General features: G+C 39.7%; 1 protein-coding gene and 1 long non-coding RNA gene across 2 annotated transcripts in view; one reads left to right on the top strand and one right to left on the bottom strand.

Annotated features, from left to right (window-relative positions):
• The window catches only part of FBN2 (fibrillin 2), a 200,739-nt gene that overhangs the window by 41,959 nt on the left and 131,724 nt on the right, over positions 1-27,056 (bottom strand). Inside the window, 11 exon segments of the mRNA XM_075740354.1 lie at positions 1,113-1,265; positions 1,758-1,883; positions 3,024-3,149; positions 3,794-3,862; positions 4,346-4,507; positions 8,476-8,598; positions 8,985-9,107; positions 18,701-18,826; positions 21,002-21,124; positions 21,809-21,931; positions 22,984-23,109. Of these exon segments, the coding sequence (XP_075596469.1) occupies positions 1,113-1,265; positions 1,758-1,883; positions 3,024-3,149; positions 3,794-3,862; positions 4,346-4,507; positions 8,476-8,598; positions 8,985-9,107; positions 18,701-18,826; positions 21,002-21,124; positions 21,809-21,931; positions 22,984-23,109 (1,380 nt within the window).
• LOC142599486 (uncharacterized) overlaps positions 1-27,056 on the top strand; it is a 177,427-nt gene that overhangs the window by 31,611 nt on the left and 118,760 nt on the right. The window lies entirely within an intron of this gene.

Here is a 27,056-nt window from a genome sequence, read left to right as displayed (position 1 = left end):
CATCTGAACATAAGAAAAAACTTTACTCTCAGAGTTCCAGAGCACTGGAACAGGTGCCCAGAGAGGCTGTGGAGTCTCCTTCTCTGGACATATTGAAAACCTGCCTGGATGCAATCCTGAGCAACATGCTGTAGGTGATCCTGCTCTAGCAGGTGAGTTGGACTAGATGATCTCTAGAGGTCCCTTCCAACCCCTACCAATCTGTGAATCTGTGAAACTGTGACTACCAGGATAAATATATCCCCAACTATGCAGTAACTAAATTAATTATCCTGAATTAATTATCCTGGAAGACAGACCAGGCAGCAGGTATCTCTTGTCAGCCTGTATCTTCGACCTCAGTATTATTGCCTGATGACTGCTTTCCCAGAAACCTCAAAGTGACAGCTTTAGAGATGGGAGTTCTGTAATCACACATTCAGAAAATTTGCTTATGCCTACTGTGCCACCCTAGTGGGTCTTACCTAACACAAATCTTTGACTTAAATCTAAATAACTGAAAGTAATTCTGTGTCCATACAAGCCCTCTGAAAGCCTTGGTATTTGTTAGAAAGAAAGAGTAAAACAACCACAGCATCCATTTTATAGAGCTCCATCACCAAAAAAAAAAAAAAAAGAAAAAAATCTACACAATTAGATCTACCTACTAATACCTAACAAATACCCTTTTAGCTACAGGGCTGACATACTCTGGCTGATGGTGGGACGGTCAGTCTGTACTTTCCAAGCCTTTTTATCTTCTCAGCGCACCTGACACTAGTTTGCTCCCTTGCCCTTGCCTTCAGGGGCAGCTGAAATGGAAAATACGCATGTTCTTCCTGAATTTTTTTTTCATCCGGGGGAATTACTGGTGCCTTCAAACTATTCAAGCTGTATCTTTCCACTCAATATGGAGTGATACTTCTTCCACTTTCAAGTGTGGAAGAAATACTTATTCTTACTTAGCACACCAAGACTTAATCCAGCCAGTGACAGGATGGCAGAGTATTGTCACTCTGCTTTGGGAGTACAGCCAAGGTTTTTTGGGGCTGAAATGTTAACTTTAGCTAATAGGTCAAACGAGCAGATGAGCAAAGAAAGTAGCAAAATGGGATGATTACAGTAGGCTTTACCTGTTCCTGGAGTTGGACATGGTTCACAAGGTTTGTTCCAGGCTTTCCCAACATTGTATGTGCAGCAACACATCCGTTTGGTCACATTGAAGGGCAGCTCATTCTCACAGGATGTGCCATTATAGCTTCTGTAGCAAAAGCTTTTCCTCATGTCTAAATGTGAGAAAGGAATCACTTACAAAGTAACCAACAAACTAACTCAAGTAAATATCAACCCCTTACCAACCTAGACAGTGGTTCATTAACTCTGGCTTCTGAACGCAATCCAAGCATATGCATGGATGCATTGAAAAATAATATAAGGATTGAAGTAATCTACAGTCTTTGTTTTAGACTTACCTGAAATTCGACATATATTCAGTTTTCATTCAAAGACACAAAGTAAACCCTACTATTTGGAAATGACCAGTGAAAATAAAAAAAGATTTCTTAGTTCTGTTAAGAAATAAGAGCACTTGCACACTGCATGTCAGTCATTGGGATCCCTTCCTGGCTACATGACATAACTGTCTGGAAGTTAAAGGTAGGAAAAGCAATACAAGGCTTTAGAACTGGACTCATCTGAAAGGAAATTTTAAGCAGAGAGTCTGGCCCTGAAACAGTCTGATATTCAGACAGTTCTAGTAAAGATGACATTTTGCATACCCATGCAGTTATGTCCTCCGTTCACCTGCATATATTCAGGTGGGCAAATGCAGGTGTAGTTCCCCAAGGTATTGTAGCAGGTGCCAGGACCACAGACACCAGGATGTGCAACACACTCGTCAATATCTAGAGATCAAGTAAAAACGCTATAATTAACAAGGGAAAAGAGGACCAAGTCCTAGCAAATGTTTCTGAGAAATATGACCATAACAAACCATGCTAAGATAACAAAAATGTTTCATTTGGAGGCTCGCTTGGCAAGTACAGCTCAGATTTGGGTTAAGCAGCTATTGTAACAGATATTGTAATACTGTTAACCACTATTAAGTCCAGCCACTGAAGTAGAAAAGAACATCCTAAATAAATTCAAAGGTGTTGAATTTACCACTGAAACTGGAGCACCTTGTGCCCCATCAGCTCCACAAAAGACATTCACATTCTCTTCTCACAGGAATGTTACTGTCACTTTTCAGCTTTGTTAATGTGTTCACTACTCCACTAAGAAATTACTTTTTAAGTACTTTATTTAGAAATAGGCAAGCCAAATAATCACATAGTCTTGCTGGTCTAACCTTGGATTTTCTTATGTAAGGCATTTGGGGTGTAAGCCTTTTTTGCCCATACAATTTTAATTTAAAACTCACTTTGGTCAGTTTTGTTCACCTGAGCTTAGCAAAGCCTCAGGATTCACAGGCTCTGTTTTGAAAGAAGACAATTTTTTTTCTTTTTCTCACAAAGTGAATGAAGAAGGGGAAGCTGACTTACAACACTCCAAACAAGGAGAAACCATGAAAGATTCTTTATATTTTTGGGTCTATTTACAATTTTTGGTTCTAACACTTATGACAAATCTCAAACACAACAGGAAGACCAATGTTAACTACTTCACTTTGTGTAAATTAAACTGCTACTCTTGAAATACTGCTAAGAGGACATCTTTTCTCACTTAAAATAGAGGGAGCCTAGTGAAACTAGCAGGAGATACAAGGTGTTGAAGTAAGAAGCCAAAAATCATGAATAAACCACCTTAGTTTACAGAACACACATAGCTGAGATCTATCATGCAGAAATAAACATTAGTATATTCAAGTATTGCACTTCAAGTTTTATATTAATCATATTACTGGTGCCAAAGATAATAATTTTAGAGAAGATTTTAGGTAAGGATGTGTGTACCATATCCACTTATGGATTTAAGCCTAAAAATGACAGCATTTTTCATAATATCTGCACTATGATAGAGAAGGAGGTTCCAAGGGACTCAACCTTCACAGATTCTTGTTTCTTCACTGAGGTAGTAGCCTTTTGGACATTCACATTGGAAGCTGCCAAAAGTATTGATGCAATTTCCACCTTGGCAGAGACCTGGCAGTTCCTGACATTCATCAATGTCTGAAAACAGAGAAAAAACCCCACCATATTATCACTCTAGAATGGAAAGAAACAAGAGATTTTAAGCATTCCCCTGATATTCTACCAACTAGTAGCTTTTAACTGTCACAGTGATTTTTTATTTTTTTCCTTCTAAATTGCACTTCATGAAAGCATGGTTGAGATGCACATTCTCTTCCACTTAAATAGCTCTTCAGGAGTGCATTTCAGCTGGATGAGTCCACGGACTTCGACTTCCATTACTGTTTACAGGAATTTGGCACCTAATTCCTCATTTGTGCACACTCATTGGAACTGGAGCTTCTTTGTCCAATGAATATCTCCTGAAACTTACACCTTCCACTGATAAGCTGTCATTTTCATAAATGAGTTATCCTTCAAGGGCCAATTTCAAAAGCCAATTCAAGTAAGGAGGCACACAAAAGGTATGTATCAGCTTATTTTCCTACTGAAATATTGTTGGACTTCTTCAATGTTCTTTTACAGTATGACTTTTCATCATGTTGTTGTCCAATTCATATTAGCAAGGGTTTTGCTTTGAACTAAATGTAATGATTTCTGCAAAATATAGTTCTTGCATACATATCTCCGAAGATGACAAATTTTTTATTACCAGCTATCACAGTCATTTATGATAAACTCACCTTCTAAAATAATAGTGATGGGATTTGGTCTGAATCCTTCTCCCCCTGGACAGAGAGTATTATATTCTGCTGAAGTAATGTATAACAAGAGAGAGCACGTCAATCATATGAAGAATAAAATGCTAACAGAGAAACATAACATTTAATTTGTGTTTTTAATGAGTCGTCTTCCCCACGCTCAGAGGTTTTCTACTCTTCTTGACCTATTCACAGTAAATAAAGTAAGCGCATTGGATTAGTAGAAAATAGAGGTAAGATTAAGAGTTCTGCTTAAAACATTACCATAACCTCAGATACTCTTAAGGCAGGCACAATGTCGTTTTCTCCATGCTGTGCTTTTATAAAGACACGTATTTTGTATTTTGACTAGTTCTTTAATATGAAATGCCAGTATACTATCAATAAAGATATGTATTAAAATTGGAATTCATACTATTATGAGACTGTTAAGAACAATATGCTTGATGTTTCTGTTGCATTACTCCTTCAGAGAACTTCAAAGCTCTATAAAATTGCTAAGTATCATCGGGCAAGAGTTTTGAAAGTACTTACTGCTGTTTACAGGGGGACACGTCTCACAGGGGTTTCCCCAAGCCTTTCCTAGAGAGCAGCAGCATGAGGAACGACTAACTCCAACCCCAATTTCAGTGTTGCAGGATAGGCTCCCATCCCCTCGTGGTCCATACTTCAGGTAGCAATTGCCAACACGGTTATCTACATTTAAAGTACATATGATTACAGCTGCACACATTGATCCGGACAAAGGAACAGCAGGCATTCATTTTAACATTTCATACCTAGAAGCAGTAATTCAGATAACATTGTGCTTTTGAAGTCATTGGCAAGCTCAAAACACTCATGTACACAGACAATTTCTCATGTTGAGAGAGAGAGCAGGGAAAACAAGTAGCTTCACCTTCCTAAAGTAGCCAGAGATGAGCTTAAAATGTTTGCATGTCTTCCAAAGACACACCATGCTCTGATGTAGCACATGCACTATTCCTAGTCTTTCATTCCAGGAAATATCAGAAAACTTGCTGCAGTTTGCTGTTAGTATTTCTTCTCTATATTCTGACCGTGGCTATGACTTTTTCTTGTGGAATTAGAAGAATTTACACAGTTTTCTATGGAATCACATAACAAAGTCATGTCACTGGAAGAATTCTTCCACTGCCAAAGAAATTATCCAAAAATCATTAATATTGAAACAAATAATCTGAATGTGCAGTAAGTTTGAGGAAAATTAGTTTATTAGTTCACTCAGTCTGTAACTTCAAGATTTACACAACTGCTGGTACCAGTAGAATAAGCAAGGAATCTAACAGAAGTAAAGCTATGAGTTTTCTTACTGCTGCACATATATGTATAAAATATATGTATAATATAAAAATACAACTTCAAAATTAATTTTCAGACTGAATATTTTTAAAGGGTCTTAACATCAATCAAAAGAAAAACTTCAAGCTTTCCAAAGGATTTAAATTTACTCAAATTTAAGCATTAATAGACAAGTTTGGGTGAATCTTTCTGCAGTTTTGAGAGCATACTGTAGCCAATATTGTGAAAAAGGAGGGCCCCACATATTCTACAACAAATTTCAGCATCTCACCATAAATGCACATTGTTGTAAAGCTCAGTTAAGAATTGAGTGGCAGAGGCATATGTATTCTGTACCTCTGAGCCTCTGATAGAAAGAGAAGAAACTTCAGGTATATTATCTTTATCTCCCTAGAGGCAAGATTTACCTGAGATCACTGATCAGTGTATGTTAGAGTGGTAGTCCTTTCTTTTTTTTTTCCCTAAGGCAATATTAGAACAGAGTAAAATGAACTGCCTTTTTAAAAGGGTACATCTGGTCTGCATTGTGGACTTGAGCTAAAACAACCCAAATGTGGTTATTCTGAGAATACCTATCTCCTCCTGTTCTTAGAGGAACTACATTTTCTCTCCATTCGTGATAGCATGATACATCTGCCTTTTAAAGAGAAGCTAAGAACAGATTTGGCTTCATTCGTCTTGGAAAAAGTGAAAAACAATGACCATTTTGGAAGATGGCTTCAGCCCAAGACCTCAGGCTCATTAAGAACAACTGGAAACGAGAGACCTTAGAACAAAGGCAGAGCCTGGAATTGTCTAGCAGTGTATCGATACCAAGTCCATTAAGAGTTTTAGGTTTTGGTTTACTCCTCACATGAACTGTCTTGACATGGCACCATGTTCCTCTTTGCCAAGGACAATATTTCTGTTTCTTCTGAAAGGAACTGGAATTTAAATTCCTCTGCCTTTTTTTGCTCAAGCATGCAAGAGATGGTGCTATGGAAGAGAACCAGAAGCTGCTGTCCTTTGATGAGAAGTTTCTGGAACATTTTTCAGCATAACTTGTGCATTCCAGAAGTAAGAAACTTTCTTTTTTCTTGGTGAGCTCTACTAGCCTTTGGAGTTTTTTTTCCAAATGACTACAAGCTTACAGTGAAAATTGGGTAATGTTTTACCATGTGCTAGTGACACAAACATAATTGCAAGTGAGGCTGCAATTTGGAATTGCAGTCCTGAGACTATAACGGATCACAAGCAAAATTAACTTCAGTTCTTCCCTCTTTGGACTAAGACAGTAAAGTAGATATACCCAAAGCATACCAAATCTAGAACCAGAACCAGTGGCAACTCTCTGTTCCCACTTCCCATGCAAAATCATTTAACCCTCTGGAAGTATTACAAACGAGAACTGCTGGTGAAAGGAAAAAAAAAAAAGGCAAAGCCTAACAATGACTATAATCGTATAAAATAGTGTAACTAATAAATGAGGACTTCATTTCTATTATCTTACTCTGATGATATTTCATGGGAAGGAGAGGCTTTGCTTGCCCCTGTCAAAAACAAAAGCTGAATGTTCATTGAGGTTTTTTTCGCACTTTGTCGTAGAAACAGGCTGTAGAGAGAATGGAAAGTGTACACCCGAGGCTTGCGGCTTCTCCCACAGACAGGTAATGGATTCCAGTTTTGCCACTCTCTGAAACTGAACTTGAAAAAACCCCCCCAAAACTCAACCTAAGAACCCCATGTTTGCTCAGAGGGCTAAGTCTTGGGTGTCTCTTTTCTGTACAATCAGTCACTGAGAAACTAAAAACGCTTCTTACACAAGGGAAGGGAAGGGAAAAGGTCTTTGAAAGGAAAAAGGAGAGACAGCTCTAGTAGTATTTCCATAGGACAGAAATAAGGAAGTATCAAATAGTTTTTCTACCACTTTCTTATTCAACATTTTTTCTTCAGAGAGGGAGGGCTTGGTCTCTCATTTGGGACTCTAGAGTTGCTAGATTTACCCTTGAGTAGGTTCCCTTCCACTGTGGAGGCTTCCTTGAGGAAACATGGGACCTCTGCCAAAAATGTCCCAAAGTGGAGTGCCAACTCAAACTCCCATTTTATAGCAAAACACAAGTCACCTAGCAGTAGGATAATTCATTCTCATAAGCTTCTTCAGAGATCATTTAAATTCTTGGGTCATAATTCAGTGCTTGCAAGGCTGATTATACACAGCATCTAGTTGTAGGAAAGAAAGAGGATCTTAGTAGTTACATGCAGAAGGGGAGCCAATAAGGCAGAGTTTCATTGCTTTAACTGAATCTTCAGATGAGGCAAAGCTAAAAGTTTAAGTCAGACTACAACTGCAGAAGAAAAGTATTAAGGAAGGAATTGTCAGAAGTCTATGGGAGACAAAAACACAGGTTTCTAATTCAATGAGAATACATTATATAAATGCACTTCATCTTTAAAATTGTCAGTTTAAAGTTTTAGAATAAATGGGTCAAGACTGTGGACATCTAAAGGTCTCAAACAGGACTTGTTTCTAGCATTGAGAGAAGCAACGGAGGCAATTCATAGGCAGAAAATGGAGAAATATGAAAAAAATGAGCAATAAAATTTGTTCTGAAGGAAAACTGCATTTCTTTAGAAATTATTTCCTTTGAATAAATTTATTTGCTATGACACTGTAGTATTATTGCAAACAGTTAGAAAATGGATGGAGTTTTAACTACCAGTTCAGGAGAATTTGAGCCTTCCCAGGGTAACAAAATAAAAAGGCTGTTTTCCAAATAAAAAATTTAGAAGGATTTCCCAGGATCATACATAAATCCTTATGGCTGAACCTTAGCCCCTCTTCTCAACCCCCCTCTTCCCCAAAACATGCCTAGACTGTTAGTATATACTCTAATCACATGGCAGTCTTATATAGCAATGGGGAAAAGTAATGAAACTTCACTTTAAGTCTGTATAAGCTAGGGAGAATTACATAAAATAGAGTAAAACATGTATTTTACTTTGTTTCCAGCGAAATGTGTACCACAACCACTTTTAATTCCAGTTTAGACTTAAGCTAAACACATAAATTAGTCCCCAAATACATCTAGGATTAAAAAATGCAGGTTTTTAAATGAGAATTGTTGACTGTCAGGAGAATGGAAATACAGATAATATGTGTTCTGACAAATTTTAAAAAGGTGTTATTTTAAAGAAACCATAAACACCATTAATCAGTTAAAATAATCAACTCCATCTCTAGAAAACTATATAACAGGATATGCAGCATGTGGAAGTATAATTTTTCTATCTTGCTCGTCATTTGCATCAAAACAGACATCTTGACTGTGATTTCTAAAGTAATAGTTCAGGCAGCTTTTACTTACCCACACAACCCACTCCAGTAGGATTCAGCTTGAAGTCTGGAGGGCATTTACACTCATACCTTCCAGGAGTATTTACACAAAGACCATTAACACAATTAATGGGATCAGCACATTCATCGATATCTAAAATAGGAAGGTTACATTTATAAATCTGCTCACTGGACAGAAAAGAATGAAAATTTCATTTTTAAGACAAAACAGGCAAGAAAATTTCAAATGCAAGTGAATTTTAAATGAAATTGAACAAAAGAACTGCTAATAATTCACCAAACATTTAGGAATAACCTTTGTACAGCTGCATATTTAAGAAGCTATTCTTTTTGTTCCATTCTTAAACCAACTCCAAAGCATGCAATTCTACACATTGCTTGTTTAGCATGGAAAAATGCACTCTCATTGTTGTAAGAGAACACAATGCATGTTTTCTGAACTCATCTTTAATTTAACTTAGTGCAATTAAAAGAAAAAAAGAGTAAGTCTTTAAATATTTCTGAACAGAAGACATATACCTGTACAGTTTCCCCCAGTTCGATCTAGTTCATAGCCATCATCACAGATACAATGAAACATTCCTGGTAGATTATTACAGGTACCAAATACACATATGTTCTGGAAGGAGCATTCATCAATATCTGAAGGAATATATTAAGAACAGAAAGTTACATATCATTACCATATTAATATTAAAATAATGTGTTGTACTACTGTAAGCAGAGGAAGACACATGTAACTTAAATATATTTTTAAAAGTAACACTGAGTAACCACTTTCGGCTTTGTGTAGAATGTTATAGCTAGGGATTTGTGAGGCATTCCTCATTTAGCTGCTTGTTATTTATTCCTGTTTTACCTAGTGTGAGGTAAAAATAGTAAAATTGACTTCTCAGGACTCAAAATGAAAGCTAAGTCAAAAAGCCAGCAAGTTCCTTTCAAAATGTGCATTAAACTCAAGTATAACATCATACAAAGGTGCCAGTCATTTCCTAGCTCATACTCTGCAATGTTTCTTACTAATGGCAAGTAAAATTTTCAAAATACCATTCTCAGGAAAAAAAAAGTGTACTAAGAAGAATGAGAGGGAGTAGGCATCACCTGTGTCCAGTTCTGGGTTCAAGAAAGACAGGGAACTACTGGAGAGAGTCCAGCAGAGGGCTACAAAGATGATTAGGAGATGGAGGATGTCTCCTATGAGGAAAGGCCGAGAGAGCTGGGTCTGTTTAGCCTGGAGAAGACTGAGAGAGGATCTCATCAATACTTATAAATATTTAATAAGTGGACATCAAGAGGATGGGGACACACTCTTTCAGTGGTGCCCAGCAACACGACAAGGAGCAATTCACACAAACTGGAACACAGGAAGTTCTATCTCAATATGAGGAAAAACTTCTTCACTTTCAGGGTGACAGAGCACTGGAACAGGCTGCCCAGAGAGGCTGTGGAGTCTCCTCCTCTGGAGATATTCAAAACCTGCCTGGATGCCATCTTGTGCAACATGCTCTAAGTGATCCTGCTCTAGCTGGGCCGTTGGACTAGATGGTCTCCAGAGGTCCCTTCCAACCCCTACCATTCTGTGATAGTTATATCTCCTTGGAGAAAAAATACAGAGAAAAGGAATGTGCAAAGCAAGAATTAGCTATGATTTTCTCAAGCCCATGTTAAACTAGTTATATAGTAACTCCATATAGGTGAGCTAAAATGCATGTAAAGGACTGCCTGTGTGCTCATGTAAATTGAAGATGAAATGAAGTTGAAAGACACTGACAGAAAATTAGATTACTTTGTCCTCTACAGTGCTAGAAAAGGAGTTAAATATTAACAGCACCGTGTGCAAAGTTATGGTTTTAGACACAAAGTATAAAGGACTTCTAAGATAAAGGTAAGTAAGGTGAGAGGGGAAAAAGACCCTGCATGTTCTCTTTGATAGCAAGACTTTTAAGTTGCCAAAACAAAGTACCTGTGCAAAATGCTAATGCAACTCTAGCATGTACTAGTGAGCTATTTTTAGCAGAGACAGGAAAGAGGCAAGCATTAATACCATTTTACAATGCACAGCTAACTCTTCCTTTGAAATTCTGTGTACAGTGCTCTGTTCCAGAGTGATGAACTAAAATTTGACAAGGCGTAAAAAAGAGATATTAAAATTATTACAGTGATGAAATATCTATTTTGAACATGGCTTGCTTGCCTTAGCCAAAGCTTGAGAAGTGATATAATGCCTCTTTATAGGAACATATGAGAATGGGTAACTTTTGAGGGGGAGAAAGAGAGATACATTTTTTAAGGGAAAATGAAATTTAAGATAAGTGCCTAATTAAAGTGACATGGTTTAGGCCCAGCCAGCAGCTGAGCGCCACGCGGCCGCTCACTCACTCCTTCCCCAGCGGGACGGGGAGGAGAACGGAAAAAAAACAACGGCAAAAGCCTCGAGGGTTGGGATAAGGGCAGTTTACTGGGACAGCAAGGGAGAGAGAAAAAACAATCAACAGTGCTGATAACAAATATTAACAATGGGTGATAACAGAGAACAATTTACCAAACCAACGACCCACCGACCAGACACTCAGCCCGTCCCGGAACCGCACAGAAACTGTGCCGCCCCTCCCCTACCCGACTAGCCCCCTTTTATGGTGAGCATGATGTCACATGGTATGGAATAGCCCCCGGCCAGCTTGGGTCACCTGTCCTGGCTCCTTGTGAAATTAACTCGGTCCTTGCCAGAACCACGACATTATCCACCCCTTATTCCATACCATCTACATCATGCCCAGATTATTTCACTGACACCATTCTCTTACTCCATGGGCCATCGCTCTATAAAGTGTCCATTGAGTTCATTTAGTCCACGGCTTCGGGTTCCATCTGCCATTACAGTCTCTCAGGGCAGGAACAATGGTGCGTGCTGCTGGATTGTTGCACGCTGCATCCGGAGTATTTTTCACGGCTGGTGTATCTGGTATGGTCCATGCTCGCAGTCTGGAGGTCTGGAGATGTAATTTTCGATGGGCACCAGTTGAAGTCAGTTCCAAAGTCCATCCTTCATTAGTTTTGGGTGATTCTTATGGTTATACTATTAATACAGTGTATAGCTATTAACATTGTACAATTTAATTTATTGGCTATTTTCACCCAAAATCAGATCCCCTTGGGGTACACACTGGACCTCCCCATCCTTTCTCAGCACCCACCAAGTGCACCCTGGTCCCTGAGCAAAAGCAATCCCGCAGATGGGCTTGCCTTTGCCTGAAGCAGGGATAACCCAAACTGTTTTACCCAACATATTCTTCATGCGCACTACAGGAACTTTTTCACCTTCTACTGGGCGTGGAAATTTTGACTGGGCAGGGCCAGCTCCATTGGCAGATCCCCGAGTGTTAACTAACCAGGTGGCCTTTGCTAAATGTGTGTCCCAGTGTTTGAGGGTCCCACCACCCATTGCTCTCAGGGTAGTTTTTAGCAGTCCATTGTACCTTTCAACTTTCCCAGAGGCTGGTGCATGGTAGGGGATGTGATACACCCACTCAATACCATGCTCTTTGGCCCAGGTGTCTATGAGGTTGTTCCGAAAATGAGTCCCATTGTCTGATTCGATTCTCTCTGGGGTGCCAAGTCGCCACAGGACTTGCTTTTCAAGACCCAGAATAGTGTTCCGGGCAGTGGCATGGGGCACAGGATAGGTTTCCAGCCATCCAGTGGTTCCTTCCACCATTGTAAGAATATAACGCTTGCCTTGGCGGCTTCGCGGGAGCGTGATGTAGTCGATTTGCCATGCTTCCCCATATTTATGTTTCAACCATCATCCTCCACACCACAGAGGCTTTACACGCTTGGCTGGCTTGGTTACAGCGCATGTTTCACATTGATGGATGACCTGTGAGATGGCGTCCATGCTCAAGTCCACCCCTCGATCACGGGCCCATCTATATGTCGCATTTCTTCCTTGATGGCCTGAGGTGTCATAGGCCCACCGAGCTATAAATAATTCACCCTTACGCTGCCAGTCCAAATCCACCTGAGCCACTTCAATCTTGGCAGCCTGATCTACTTGCTGGTTGTTCTGATGTTCCTCAGTGGCCCGACTCTTGGGTACGTGGGCATCTACATGACGTACCTCTACAACCAGCTTCTCTAGCCGGGCAGCAATATCTTGCCACAATGGGGCAGCCCAGTTAGGTTTGCCTCTACGCTGCCAGTTGCTCCGCTTCTACTGCTGTAACCACCCCCACAGGGCATTGGCCACCATCCATGAGTCGGTATAGAGGTACAGCGTTGGCCACTTTTCTCTTTCAGCAATATCTAAAGCCAGCTGGATGGCTTTCACCTCTGCAAACTGGCTCGATTCACCTTCTCCTTCAGCAGCTTCTGCAACTCGCCGTGTAGGACTCCATACAGCGGCCTTCCACCTTCGATGCTTTCCCACGATGAGACAGGACCCATCAGTGAAGAGGGCATATGGTTTCTCATCTTCTGTTAGTTTATTATATGGTGGGGCTTCTTCAGCACGTGTTACCTCCTCCTCTGGTGACATTCCAAAACCTTTCCCTTCTGGCCAGTCTATGATCACTTCCAGAATCCCTGGACGACTGGGGCTTCCTATTTGAGCCCGTTGTGTGATCAGTGCAACCCACTTACTCCACGTAGCATCGGTTGCGTGATGTGTAGAAGGAGCCCTCTCTTTGAACATCCAACCCAGCACCAGCAGTCGGGGTGCCGAGAGGAGCTGTGCTTCAGTGCCAATCACCTCTGAAGCAACTCAAACCCCTTCATAGGCTGCCAATATCTCCTTTTCCGTTGGAGTGTAGCGGGCCTCGGATCCTCTGTATCCCCGACTCCAAAACCCCAGGGGTCGACCTCAAGTCTCCCCTGGTGCTTTCTGCCAGAGACTCCAGGTAGGGCCGTTCTCCCTGGCTGCGGTGTACAGCACATTTTTTACATCTGGTCCTGCCTGGACTGGCCCAAGAGCTATGGCATGAACTATTTCTTGTTTAATTTGTTCAAAAGATTGTTCTTGCTCAGGGCCCCATTTGAAATCATTCTTCTTCCGGGTTACATGGTAGAGAGGGCTTACTATCAGACTGTAATTCGGAATGTGCATTTGCCGGAAACCCACAACACCTAAGAAGGCCTGTGTCTCCTTTTTGTTGGTTGGTGGGGACATGGCTGCTATTTTGTTGATAATATCCATTGGGATCTGACACCGCCCATCATGCCACCTTATTCCTAAAAATTGGATTTCCTGCGCAGGCCCCTTCACCTTACTTTGTTTTATGGCAAAGCCAGCCTGCAGCAGGATTTGGATTATTTTCTTCCCTTTCTCAGAAACTTCCTCTGCTGAGTTGCCCCATACAATGATGTCATCAATGTGTTGCAGGTGCTCTGGGGCTTCACCCTTTTCCAGTGCAGTCTGGATCAGTCCATGGCAAATGGTGGGGCTGTGTTTCCACCCCTGGGGCAGTCCGTTCCAGGTGTACTGGACGCCCCTCCAAGTGAAGGCAAACTGTGGCCTGCACTCTGGTGCCAAAGGGATTGAGAAAAATGCACTAGCTATATCAATGGTGGCATACCATTTGGCTGCCTTTGACTCCAGTTCATATTGAAGTTCCAGCATGTCTGGCACGGCAGCACTCATTGGCGGTGTGACTTCATTCAGGCCACGAAAGTCTACCGTCAGCCTCCACTCTCCATTGGACTTCTGCACTGGCCATATGGGACTGTTAAAGGGTGAGTGGGTTCTGCTGATCACTCCCCAACCCTCGAGTTGATGAATTAGCTTGTGGATGGGAACCAGGGAGTCTCGGTTGGTGCGGTATTGCCACCGGTGCACAGTTGTAGTAGCAATTGGCACCTGTTGCTCTTCAACCCTCAGCAACCCTACAACAGAAGGGTCCTCCGAGAGACCGGGCAAACTAGACAATGGTTCAATTTCCTCCGCTTCCAAGGTGGCTATTCCAAAAGCCCACCGGTAACCTTTTGGGTCTTTGAAATACCCTTTCCGGAGGCAGTCTATGCCCAGGATGCACGGAGCCTCTGGCCCAGTCACAATGGGGTGCTTTTGCCACTCATTCCCAGTTAGACTTACTTCAGCCTCCAACAGAGTCAACGGTTGGGATCCCCCCGTCACACCAGAAATAGAGATCGGTTCCACCCCTTCATAGTTCAACGGCATTAGGGTACACTGTGCACCCATGTCCACTAGGGCCTTGTACTCTTGTGGGTCTGATGTGCCAGGCCATCGGATCCACACAGTCCAATACACTCTGTTGTCCCTTTCCTCCACCTGGCTGGAGGCAGGGCCCCTCTAATCCTGCTCATCATATTCGCTGCTCATCTCTTGCAGAAAGGACTTAGAAGTCCCTTCAAGAGGGTCAGAAGTGCGGTCAGGCCTTCCACTTGAGCTGGGGGCCTGCCTGGTGGAAACTGGAGCAGCATCCTTTCTGGAAGAGTCCCTTTGTACAGCTGTCTTGCCTTGTAGCTCATGTACGCGTGCCTGCAGGGTTGAAGTAGGCTTCCCATCCCATTTCCTCATGTCTTCTCCATGGTCACGCAGATAAAACCACAGGACACCTCGTGGTGTGTATGCTCCATATCCCCTCTCCGGAGCAGAAAAACGCTTGCTCCTAACAGCTGAAATACGGGTCTGTGGGGGTGGGGAGTACGATATATCCTCTTTGAGTTGCTGGACGTCCTGGGACAGTTTCTCCACAGCCGAGACGAGGGAGGAAGAAAGGCTCTCTTCATATTGCTGGAGTCGGCCAGCCACTTCGTCCACCGTGGGTGCCTCTTCACTCTTCCAGTCAATTACTGCCAGTGAGTTGGCGTACGATGATGGTGCACTTCGCACAAATTTTCGCCACATGGGTCGGGTACACTGGACTTCATCGGGGTCTGTGGGCAACTGTGTGTTGTCTGGATCGTAATAAACCATTTCCCGCACAGCTAATTCCCTCAGATATTGGATACCTCTCTCCATGGTGGTCCACTTGCCTGGCCGACATACGACATCTTCGCTGAAAGGATACCTTTCCCTCACACTTGACAGGAGTCGCCTCCAGAGGCTGAGGGCCTGTGCCTTCTTCCCAATTGCCTTGTCAATGCCCCCTTCCCTAGACAAGGATCCTAGCTGCTTGGCCTCCCTGCCCTCCAGTTCCAGGCTACTGGCCCCGTTATCCCAGCAGCGGAGCAGCCAGGTAATGATGTGCTCCCCTGGAAGATGGCTGAAGTCTTTCCGCATGTCTCGCAACTCACTCAGGGACAGAGATCACATGATCACTTCTGGTTCCGGCTCTTGTTCTCGTGATGGCCCCGGTTCATCATCATCTCTCACGATGCGAACCGATTTCTTTGTGTATTTCTTTTTGTGTATAGGGGCGACTGATACTGGTATGGGTTGATCTTTTGGCTCGGCTACAGTGCCTGTTGCAGGGGCCTGGGCAGCTGCAGTGCCTGTTGCGGGGGCCTGGGCAGCTGCAGTGCCTGTGAGTCCGCTCTCTCCCTCTGGATGGTGCTGTCTACTGTCAAGCAGTGTTTGATAGATTGTGGTCAGGGCCCAGCACAGCGCAGTAAGTTGTGTCTCCTTAGAATCCCCACAGCATTTTCCTTTCAAATATTCTACCATTTTATCAGGGTCTTGCAATTGTTCAGGAGTGAAGCTCCAAACCATTGGGGGTGAAAAGGTCTCTAGATACCTGCCCATACTCTCCCACATGCCATGCCAGCCCTGACCATTCAGTCTTGGGGAAGATCCCTGGGTGGTACTCTTGAAAAGATTTTTGCTAAGCCTGGACAGGAGTTGGAAAACATTCAGGAGACCTAGCAATAGGAATATACTGGCCTGAACATTCCAAGGGTATTCAAAATTCTCAAAAATTGTCGTGACCAACCAAAAAGGAAAAGGGGAGGTGAAAGAGTAGGAGAAGGTATCCCCCCCGTCTTCCCCATAGATCGGGTGCAGTTATTAATCAATTCTGAAAAATATTGACTGAGGTACGGGCCTGACCGAAATGCTACATACAAGTACCAGCTCAGACTCATGACTGTCGATGATATCTTATCGTAAGTCATTATCACACAATACAACAACATGAGAACAGGAACCCCTCTCCCAGAGGTGATAAACAGCACCACAGGGATTGCATAGAGTAAACACGGGTTCACAAACCAGAGCCATGTAATCAAACAGAACATCATTATGACCAGTGACTGTTTCAATAACATCATAAATTCTTAGGACAATTTCTCTTTAACACACTTGGGTCAGACTTGTCGTTATCGCAACCCCTCGGGCCCCACGTTGGGCGCCAAAAGGACTGACGTGGTTTAGGCCCAGCCGGCAGCTGAGCGCCACGCGGCTGCTCACTCACTCCTTCCCCAGCGGGACGGGGAGGAGAACGGAAAAAAAACAACGGCAAAAGCCTCGAGGGTTGGGATAAGGGCAGTTTACTGGGACAGCAAGGGAGAGGGAAAAAAAGCAATCAACAACAGTGCTGATAACAAATATTAACAATGGGTGATAACAGAGAACAATTTACCAAACCAACGACCGACCTACCACTCAGCCTGTCCTGGAACCTCACCGAAACTGCGCCACCCCTCCCCTACCTGACTAGTCCCCCTTTTATGGTGAGCATGATGTCACATGGTATGGAATAGCCCCCGGCCAGCTTGGGTCACCTGTCCTGGCTCCTTGTGAAATTAACTCTATCCTTACCAGAACCAGGACATAAAGGAAGGTTTCTAGGTACCTTGGAGTACAGCCACGGAATAACCTCCAAATCAGGTCATGAAAGTAACTTGTGTTGAGATGAAGCTTTATAAAGTTATGGAAAAGACTGTATCATTGAGAAACTAATGTACTGACATCTCAAGGGATTTTTGAAGAAATTGGATTAATTACTTGTATTACAATTATTGTACTACATCCAGGCTATAGATTTTGTCTCTTGATTGCAGAAATCAGCCAAGGAGTCACCTTATCATAGGACAAATGAATATATCAACTTAAAAAAAAAAAAAAGAAAGAAGACAGCTTCTTTTAAGTATTCACCACCCAGACCATTTAGTTCTCCAATAGCACAATTTAATCTATGGAATCTCTGTTGGGATCACAGCAATATACCAAGCATTTTTCCAAAATTCTTCAATTTATTTTTCAGAGCATCATTGTGGACCAATTGAAAAGCCAAATGTTGGTGACCCGCTGTCCCAAAAATTAGAATCATATTGTTTTTCGAAACATTGATTGGCTGATGTCTGTTTGGGGATTTTTATTAGAACATTGGCATGACTAATATGACTAACTAACTGAGCTGCACTGAGAAATTCAGTTAAAGATGATTAACAATACTTGGTAAATACTAACAGATCTGACCAAAACAACTGCGTATCTAATTTTTCAGAAGCATCTGTAATTTTTCTACAACTAGAAGTCTGATTCATACATGTACACCTGTATGTTTGAACATGTCAAGATATGGACTGAATTTTAGAGACTAGATTTTGGAATCTGGTTTTAATGTCTCATCAAGAATTTTGATTTCCTAAGATGTTATGAGATTTCTACCATTAAATATGAAATAAATTAAAAAGCTTTGGAGCACCAGCTAAAAAGCGTGTCTCTAATATACAGTTCTCTTAGATTAAACAAACAAACAAAAAGACATAAGAACAAAACAGGGAATAGAAGCTAATTGGACCAGAAAGATACTAATTCCTTTTGCAATTCAGATGATCTGGTACAATATTGAGAGTGAAAGGGTGATGATAAAAAATCTCCAATATGCATTTTAAGGAGTGATAAAGACTTGTCAAATGTAGCAGTGATTTGCCTACTTCAATTTTCCTGAAAACTTTTATTTTAAAATGAGGTCACTTAATGCAGTTTGTGTCTTCTATGTAAACACACTAAGGAAAACAGTGGTGAACACAGGATTTTCCACACACTATTCACTAGTGACAACAACAAGAGAAATAATTAAAAAAACCAAAATTAGTTAGCAAACCTGTACTCTGGGATTTTTGGACCAAGGCCAGGAATGCTTCATAAAAAGATGAAAGCTAACTTCAACATATTTCACACTGAAAAATAATCCTTGCTTGAAGAAATTACTTATATGTGAAGCTCGTACTGAATATGTTGCTTCCAGGTTGAGGTCCTTCCAGCACTACTTCTTGTTTCCTTTACAGCAGCCAATCCAAACTCAGAAAATGAGCTTGAAGTACCAGTGGCTTACCTTGGCACAACTTGCTGTTCGAGGCAGGAGTGAATCCCATCTCACATTCACAACGGTAGGCACCAGGGATGTTCAAACACTGTCCATTTTCACATAGATTAATATTTTCTGCACACTCATCAACATCTGTGAGAGACAGAAAATTCATCTGAAACTACGTTTCACTAGCAAAATACAAGTAATATTATCCTGATGCTCAAAATAATAGTGCTGTTGAGTATGGTTGATATAAAACAAAACATTTACACCTCAAGATGAAGTAAATTGAAAGAATACAGAAAACCAAACATAATGCCATTTCCAAAATTTTCCTTTTATTCTGCCATGATTTCTTACTCTTTGTTTTTCATTAACAGATTTTTTTTTTTTTTAATAATGCAAGGTTTTCAGGTTCTTTACCATTAGCTTTGACAAATAAGTTGAATACTTTGCTTACAAAGTAAAACATTATCTTCTGATATATACTGCTATGTTACTTTGATATAAAACCCATTCAAAGGCAAATTTTCTTAAGTGAATCATACACAGAAAATTATTTTCATAGGCATTTTAGAAAATATTCTTTGAGGATTATGACCATTACAATTACCATTTGCACACTAGTGGGAATTCTTCTAGTATGCCCCAGAAGTGATTTTTTTTTTTTTTAAGAGCTGTAAAAGAGCAGAATGACAAAGGAAGGCATTCACCATTGCAGTCATCATAAGGACTCATAATTTTGTCAGATATGCTCATGATTGTCCAAAAAATTTTTCAATATACTTTCTTCATTAGTCAATCCTTAGTATCCCATCTGATTTTTTAAAAACAGAAGATCTGAAACATAGCATGTTAATAATAGTGATGAAAGTTCTTGTTCATTAACCACAAACTTGAGAAGAAATCATAAGAAATAATACTAATCAGAAGACTGTCTTGCTAAGGTGTAAATTAATTTTGATTTTAAATTAGCCAGTTAGCTAATAATGAATGCATTCACATTAGTTTTGAGGTATTTTACTATCATTAGGATGCATTCCTTCAAACCTTCAAATTTGCTGACCACATACAGGGCATTAGAAGTCAAGAGAAGAGATATTGTTGCATCTGCACTCTGTAAGTGATAAAAACCACATAGAATCATCTAGGTTGGAAAAGGCCCTTAAGATCATCAAGTCCAACCTTAACCTGGCACTTCCAAGCCCACCACTAAACCATGTCCCTAAGCTCCACATCTACACATCTTTTGAAATACCTCCAGGGATGGTGACTCAACCACGTCCCTGGGCAGCCTGTTCCAGTGCTTGACAACACTTTCAATGAAGACATTTTTCCTCATATCCAATCTAAATTTCCCTTGATGCAACTTGAGGCCATTTTCCCTTGTCCTATCTCTTGTTACTTGGGACAAAAGACCAACATGCACCTCACTACAACCTCCTTACAGGTAGTTGTAGAGAGTGATAAGGTTTCTCCTCGGCCTCCTTTTCTCCAGACTAAACAACCCAGTTCGCTCAGCTGCTCCTCATAGGACTTATTCTCTAGACCCTTCACCAGCTTTCTTGCTATTCTTTGGACACCCTCTAGCACCTCAATGTCCTTCTTGTAGTGAGGGATCTAAAACTGTAAGGGCCCCCCTTAGTGAGGGGCCCTTAGTGGGGGGTCCTCTCTGTAAAGCCTTCCTACCCTTAAGCAGATCAACACTCCCACCCAAGTTGGTGTTGTAATGTTTAATATAAAATCTTTACACTTTATATAATCCTTTACATGTCAGTTTATTTTACTTGCTGTGTGCTAAACAATGCTCATTCTTAATAGTGAGCATTCACCAACAAATTTAAATACAGAAATCATAGGCAATATTTTTCAACTGTAACTTGTTTTTCTTTTTAAAAAGTCCTGTGTTAGTGATTAAATCCTGTTCAACTAATACAGTGAGGGGAAAACAGATGATGGCTTCCCTACCCGATACAGACCTACAGGTCTACAAGACATGAACCAGAACAGACAACAGGTGTTTTGTGTTCTTGACTGGAGACCCTGCTGCTGCAAGCAGCACATGCACATTCAAAAAAATTGGCATGACGAAGAGGAGGAGGAGGATAAAGCAGCAGACAGGAACTTCACCCAAAAATTTGGCACACGAATCAGAAGAACAACCAATTGTCTTTGTTAGCATTTTTTCAGCAGATGGGAAGAATCCTGATCTTAAAAGACAATTTTACATATATTATCTTGCACTTTGGGCTTAGGTCTAATTTGCAAAGCTTCTCTACAACAGAAACAATCAGTGACAAGTCAGCTTTCACAGAAACTTCTTACCAGAACAAGTAAACCCATCCCCAGTGAATCCTTCTGCACAGGCACAGCGGTATGACCCAGGGATGTTCACACACTGAGCATTCACACTGCACTGGTGGGTCCCATTGGAGCACTCATCAAGATCTGCACATTAGGGACAAGAGCGCAAGCAGTACAGAGCAGTTAGTACACTTGGCTTACAAGTAACTGTCAAGCTAACAAGTGCAACTGCAAAGATGATTTATGTCTCCATGAATATACGAAGTTCTCATTAGAACATACAGGGTTAATCTATAGTGATTTCATTTTAATATTTCTTCCTTTAAATTAAAATGCATGGTATTGGGTCAAAATGTTTCCAAGCAACAGATGGAATTCAGCTCACTCGTTAATCGAATGTTAATATGCTATTAAAGAACTTGAATTCAAAATGAGTTGAAAACCCAACAAACCAAAGAAATACACTGAGGTGAAAATCTGCCATACATTTGGAGAGTCTTCTCAAGTAATAGAAGAATGTGACAAGAATGTAACCTCATGAAAGTTAATGCAAGGTTTTTTATTTAGAGAAAGAGAGAAAGAGACAAAGAGGAAAAAGGGAAAAGGGAAAAGGAAAAAGGAAAAAGGAAAAAAGGAAAAAGAAAACCAAACCCCTGAAACATAAGAATCTTGCATACCTATCTATCCACAGAGTGCCACAGATAGAAGATTAATATTTTGTTTCTAATGGAGCCATATCACATGCTTTCATTTAAAAAAAAAAAAAAAAGAAAGAAAAAAAGAAAAAAGAAAAAGGAGAAAAAAACGCTTTATATTCTGTATACTTACCAATACATTTAATGCCATTTCCAACCCATCCTTCTCTGCAACTACATTTAAAACTTCCTGGTACATTGACACATGAGGCATGCATGTCACAGTTGTGAGCACCAATTTCACACTCATCCACATCTACAAGCACAAAATAAACTATTAGTATGTACATCAAGAGCACTGAAATATTACAAATTATGTTCCTTTCACATGTTGCTTACTTCCACTGTTAGTGTTCACAGTCCTTTAAAAAATGTTCAAGACTACAGAATAATTCAAGCAAGTTACTTTGTATTATACATTAATATAAAATACTGACAATTGCCTTTTCATTTTATTCTTTGTTTGTGAACATGACAAAATTCATCTGCTCTCCTACAACTGCTTTTCAGTTTGAAATTAAAGCTTTTTTCTAGACATATTAAATATGCTGATCTTTCTATATCTAAAAAGGGCATAAGACCTTTGCGCACACAGGCATGTTTCAGTTATAAAAATGATTAGTCCAAGATTTTAGTAATTACAAAACAAATTCTTAAAGATCACATTATAGGAGAAATTCTGTCAACTTTCCCAGAATAATAATTTTGGATTAACTTAGCTTCCTGAACACAGTAGATCCAGCTTGCACAACACAAGGTATTGCTTAAGTACCACAGGAACTCATGGAATTTGAAACTGACTAACTGATTCTTTAAAATTTGTTACCATGGGTTGAAGGATGGCATATACTTTCCTTTTTACATATCACTTTTTTCATAGTTATTTTTCCCTTTTGTCCTATTCTTAGACTACAGGGTCATTTCCTGCAGCTTTAGTTGACAGATGAGTTCATACTTAAAGTATATATGACAAATGTGTACTGCTAAAATATTTCTAATACAAATGCAGCTGTGCCCACCCAAGCTATGTTTCATATCACAGACATTCTCCCAATCTACACTGATAAAAATTTTGCCTTTAAAATTACGGTTATGTAAGGGGCCTCTCGTATCATATTGATACTTTGTCAAGGAACATACCTTTTCAAACTCTGGACATATGCTGACAAATGTAAAATACTTTTATATTTACTATTATGTACAGATACCAATCTCTTACTTGTGTATGAACACTTGTGAATATATTTTACCTGAAAGCCAATCAACATATGTGCACATCATGACATACATGTTGGAAATTTACATTACCTGTGCATCCAGTGGTTCCTTTCTTGACTGAATATCCTAGCTGACAGTGACAAATGAAGGACCCTTTAGTGTTTTCACACTCCCCAAACATACAGATGTTGGAATTTAAATCACATTCATTCACATCTGTAAGTGCACATAAATTCATTATTAGTTGAACATTGCTGTCATTTAACAGCATTCTTTGTCTTTTTGGAATACGTTAATTCAGGTGAAAATATCAGAAGCCTGGTCCACCCCCACAACATGTGGCATTTATTAATCTTCATCATAATATATTTCAGCTGTTCCATTCTGTATTCCTTTAATTCCCTAAAAACAAGTAAGGATGAATGTGTAGTCAAAATACCTCAGTGTTTTCTAATTTGCTTAGAATGCTAATTACTGGACTATGAAGTCAATTACTTCTTACAGGAATAATTTTAAAGATTTTTTTAAAAAGCACATTCTTGATCATAATATAGCTGTAATTTTCAAAGAAGAATTTATAAAGTAAATTGATAACTTTTCCTGAACTGGTATTATCTATAGGTTTCAATTTGGATATTTTGATTGTTATTTAAAACTGAATAATGACATATACAGGTGTGTCGATACCTCTGAACAGCATTTGTCAAAATCATAAAAAATAATAAAGTAAACTCAATCTTTTTTTTTAATAAAACTCCAACTTAGAAAAGACAACAAATCTTATGAAACAAACTGGTGTAAGAACAAACTAGAATTGGGCACCTGTCCAGCAGGTAACTTAGGAATTACATATGAGTATTCTAAGTCATACTGCAGTGGGGCCACATAGCTCAAGAGCTTTTCAAATACCTTGTCCAATATTTCCATTTATCCCTTGAAATGATATTAGCTAACAGTATTATACTATGACATTAAAGGCAGTCAGTGTACCGTGGATGAAAAGGCATTTCTGCTATTTGTAGTTGTCCCTTTGAGTGAAGTAAGATGTCATGTAAAGCAGCCAAAGCAGAGACCCACATCACATACAAATTAAAAGTCTATTAACAGGGATATAATTAATGTTAGCTTGCTTTAAACTCGAATATAAGCATGCTAAAACAGTGTAACAACTAGCACTAGCATTTAAGTATTGTGTAATACTGCGATGGGGTAGCCAGACATAGTTTTGCATAAGGATGTAAGCAAGGAGACCACCAAAAGGACAGAGAAAGATGGGTGTAGCTGCATGTAGGACTCATCAAAGTCATAGAAGTTGCCAAAGGACAATATAGGCACAAGGGACTGCATATAGGCAGCAAAACCTCCAAGGTACACCAGAAGAATGACTGGCAAGACAAGAAAACAAGATAAGCCCTACAAGGAGTAGAAGACACCCCCTTTTTTTTTGTGAGGGGGGCAATAGCATAAAAACATAAGCATGGAAAACTGGAGAAGAAAGAAGACAGATCCACTTCAGTTCCAGCTTTTCTTCTAGACAAGTGCTCAAGCCCAATCACCTTGACCTTTGTGACTAAGCAACACCAAGGGCTGGAAGCCAGTCAATGCAAACAACACATAACAGCTCTGTGGTATTGTATACTTGCATATAATTTAGAATGTGATTGTTAAAAACCAACAGTTTTGTATGTGCAGTGACAATGATCAATATTGTGTAAGAACCGACCAATGGTAAATGTGCTATTAAATGAATTTAGTCAAATGTAGGTTTGTATTTTAAAACAGGGCTGATTTCGTCAGTCTTCTAAATACTCTAATTACAGCAACCTTTATTTCCCTAGTATATTCAGTTGTCACACCATGAGGCAAAGGAAAGCTGCCATGCTCTAAGTATCCTCATTTGCAAGAGCTACAGACTTATCTCTGTAGTTCTGCTTGCTGACACACCCTTGGAACATAAGAATTGGCCTGCTTCTTTCAAAACCTCACTGGAAAAGCCTGAACTGTGATGCATATCAAATAGGGAATTCTTAACACCACAAGGAAACGTCAAACTCCTTCTCTTAGGAGCTCATGGCTATGAGTAGCTCTGACATAGCCTTCCATTTAGGTTTCAGAGAATGCTTATAGATCACTGCCAACTTTTTAGTATAGACCTATATTTACCACTCTGCTGTGCCATTAGATAATGGATATCCAAGAAAAAAACATTATTAATGACCCCAAGTGTATTTGTGTCTGGTGGGCAAATTCCTTGCTGGCAAGAAACAAAATCCCTCTGATTGTGAAAGAGGCTGAAAAACTTCAAGACATTTCAAGAGAGGAAGAAAAATCAAAATGTCTCTCAAAGCTGAGGTTAAATAGGAATGAAAGAACAGGTCAATAACCTTTGTCCTAATGCTGTTGGTGAAAACCAATTTGGGAGCAGGTAAAGAGCAGAGACGTTAAGAGCTTGAGAAGAAATGCTTCCAAAAGCTAGAGCTATCTCTGGCACGTACAAAGAAACAAAGCCACTGCAAAGGTAACATTCAAGGAGAAGTCACGCTGCAGGTGGAGTGGGGAAAGACCCTTGCAGAAAGAACGAGTGATAAGCCACAACCAGCAAAGTTTTCCCACAACCATAATAGTCACAAGGAAAAACAAGGCATCAGGACTGTAGATGTGCTCTTGTGCCAGACTCCTCTCCCAGACACCTCAACAATACGCCTGCTCAGCACTTGCTGCCTTGATGCAATCTGAAGTTCAAGAGATCTAAGTTTGCTACTGATATCTTCCCAGTTTCACTGAGCATTGCATATATGATGAAAACTTTCCACTAGGAAAGAATAAGAAGAATAAGGTATTTTGTACCTGAACTGTGTTTTAGATTCTTATGCTAAATCTTCAATATAGGCTTTCAACTATAATACAAGGCTTTAACATTATTCCAGAATTAACCTCATTTGAAAGCTAAGTAGTTTATAATAAAGATCTGTTTAAAAACTCGTAGCTAAAGCATAGTCTTATGAGTTACACCTATGTCAACTTTTTGACTTTATTCAAATAGCTGCAATTTTACACTAGTTATATGTCAATGATCTAATTTCACATACTGTCAAATAAATACAAGATATTGCAAATATTTCTGCTGAAAAAAAACACCAAGTACTTTGTTGAAAGCAGTGTTAGGTCCATTAAGAAACTGTAGTTACCCCAAAGGCTTTTTGACAAAGTGGATGATGCTGTTAGCAAGGAAAGCAATTACATACAGGGCAGAAATTCACACTTTCTTACTGTAGGTTTGTAACCTTAATATCATATACTGTTTTCCTAGAGAACATTTAAGAGCAGTTGTGTATAAAATAAAAAAAGTATTCTGATTTTACAGCTACTAACATGGCTGACATGAAAAAAATATTGAAAAGATAAGTTCTAAACTTTCAAGTTGTTTGTGTAAATGTGGAGTACATGCACAAAGCTGAAAACAAGAACCTGGAATAACATAGAAGTGAAGGTGAAAAGAAAATCTTAAATTCAACTCTAACTATGGAAGGAAGGAGACAAAACCAGCTCAGGATGGCTTTGCTCAGCATTGCATATAAGTAGTTTCTCCTCAGTGTGTGTTTCTGTATGAGTGTGCACACGTGCAAAGTGAAGGTTTATTTGACAGATGCTCACAACATATAAAAAGATGCTATTAGTATAGCAAAATCACCTTAAAATATGAAACATATGAAACTTTATATTAAATGTAAAAGAACTTCATATAAACACCAAGATAAACAAAACAGGTTAATTTGAGGAGATAATTTTATTTTAATTTCTTTTATAATTACTTATGATAACTTTCTGTAGTTGAGGGAATAAACTAAAACATTTACAAGGGATAGAAGAAAAAGCTGGGGCATTCAAATAAGCTCTTCTCAATAGAGATGTTTTAGGGGAATCATACCATTATAATTAAATTACTCCTATTTTTGGAACTATATGATTTGATTAATCTTTATGGACTTTTCGAATTTTTTTTTTCTACCCTTTCTGACATCTATAGTGATAGGCAAGAAAGATCTACAGATTATTTTTTTATATAATATATATAGTTTCAATACCCACTTTCAAGGATTCAGGAGAACATCCTAAAACATTAGCTGCAGAATTTTTAGACTTACATTAAATTTGGTGCATAC

The sequence above is a fragment of the Balearica regulorum genome, chromosome Z, assembly GCF_011004875.1.
Source record: "Balearica regulorum gibbericeps isolate bBalReg1 chromosome Z, bBalReg1.pri, whole genome shotgun sequence".
NCBI classification, from domain to species: domain Eukaryota; kingdom Metazoa; phylum Chordata; class Aves; order Gruiformes; family Gruidae; genus Balearica; species Balearica regulorum.
This window is presented reverse-complemented; position numbering and strand designations above follow the sequence as displayed.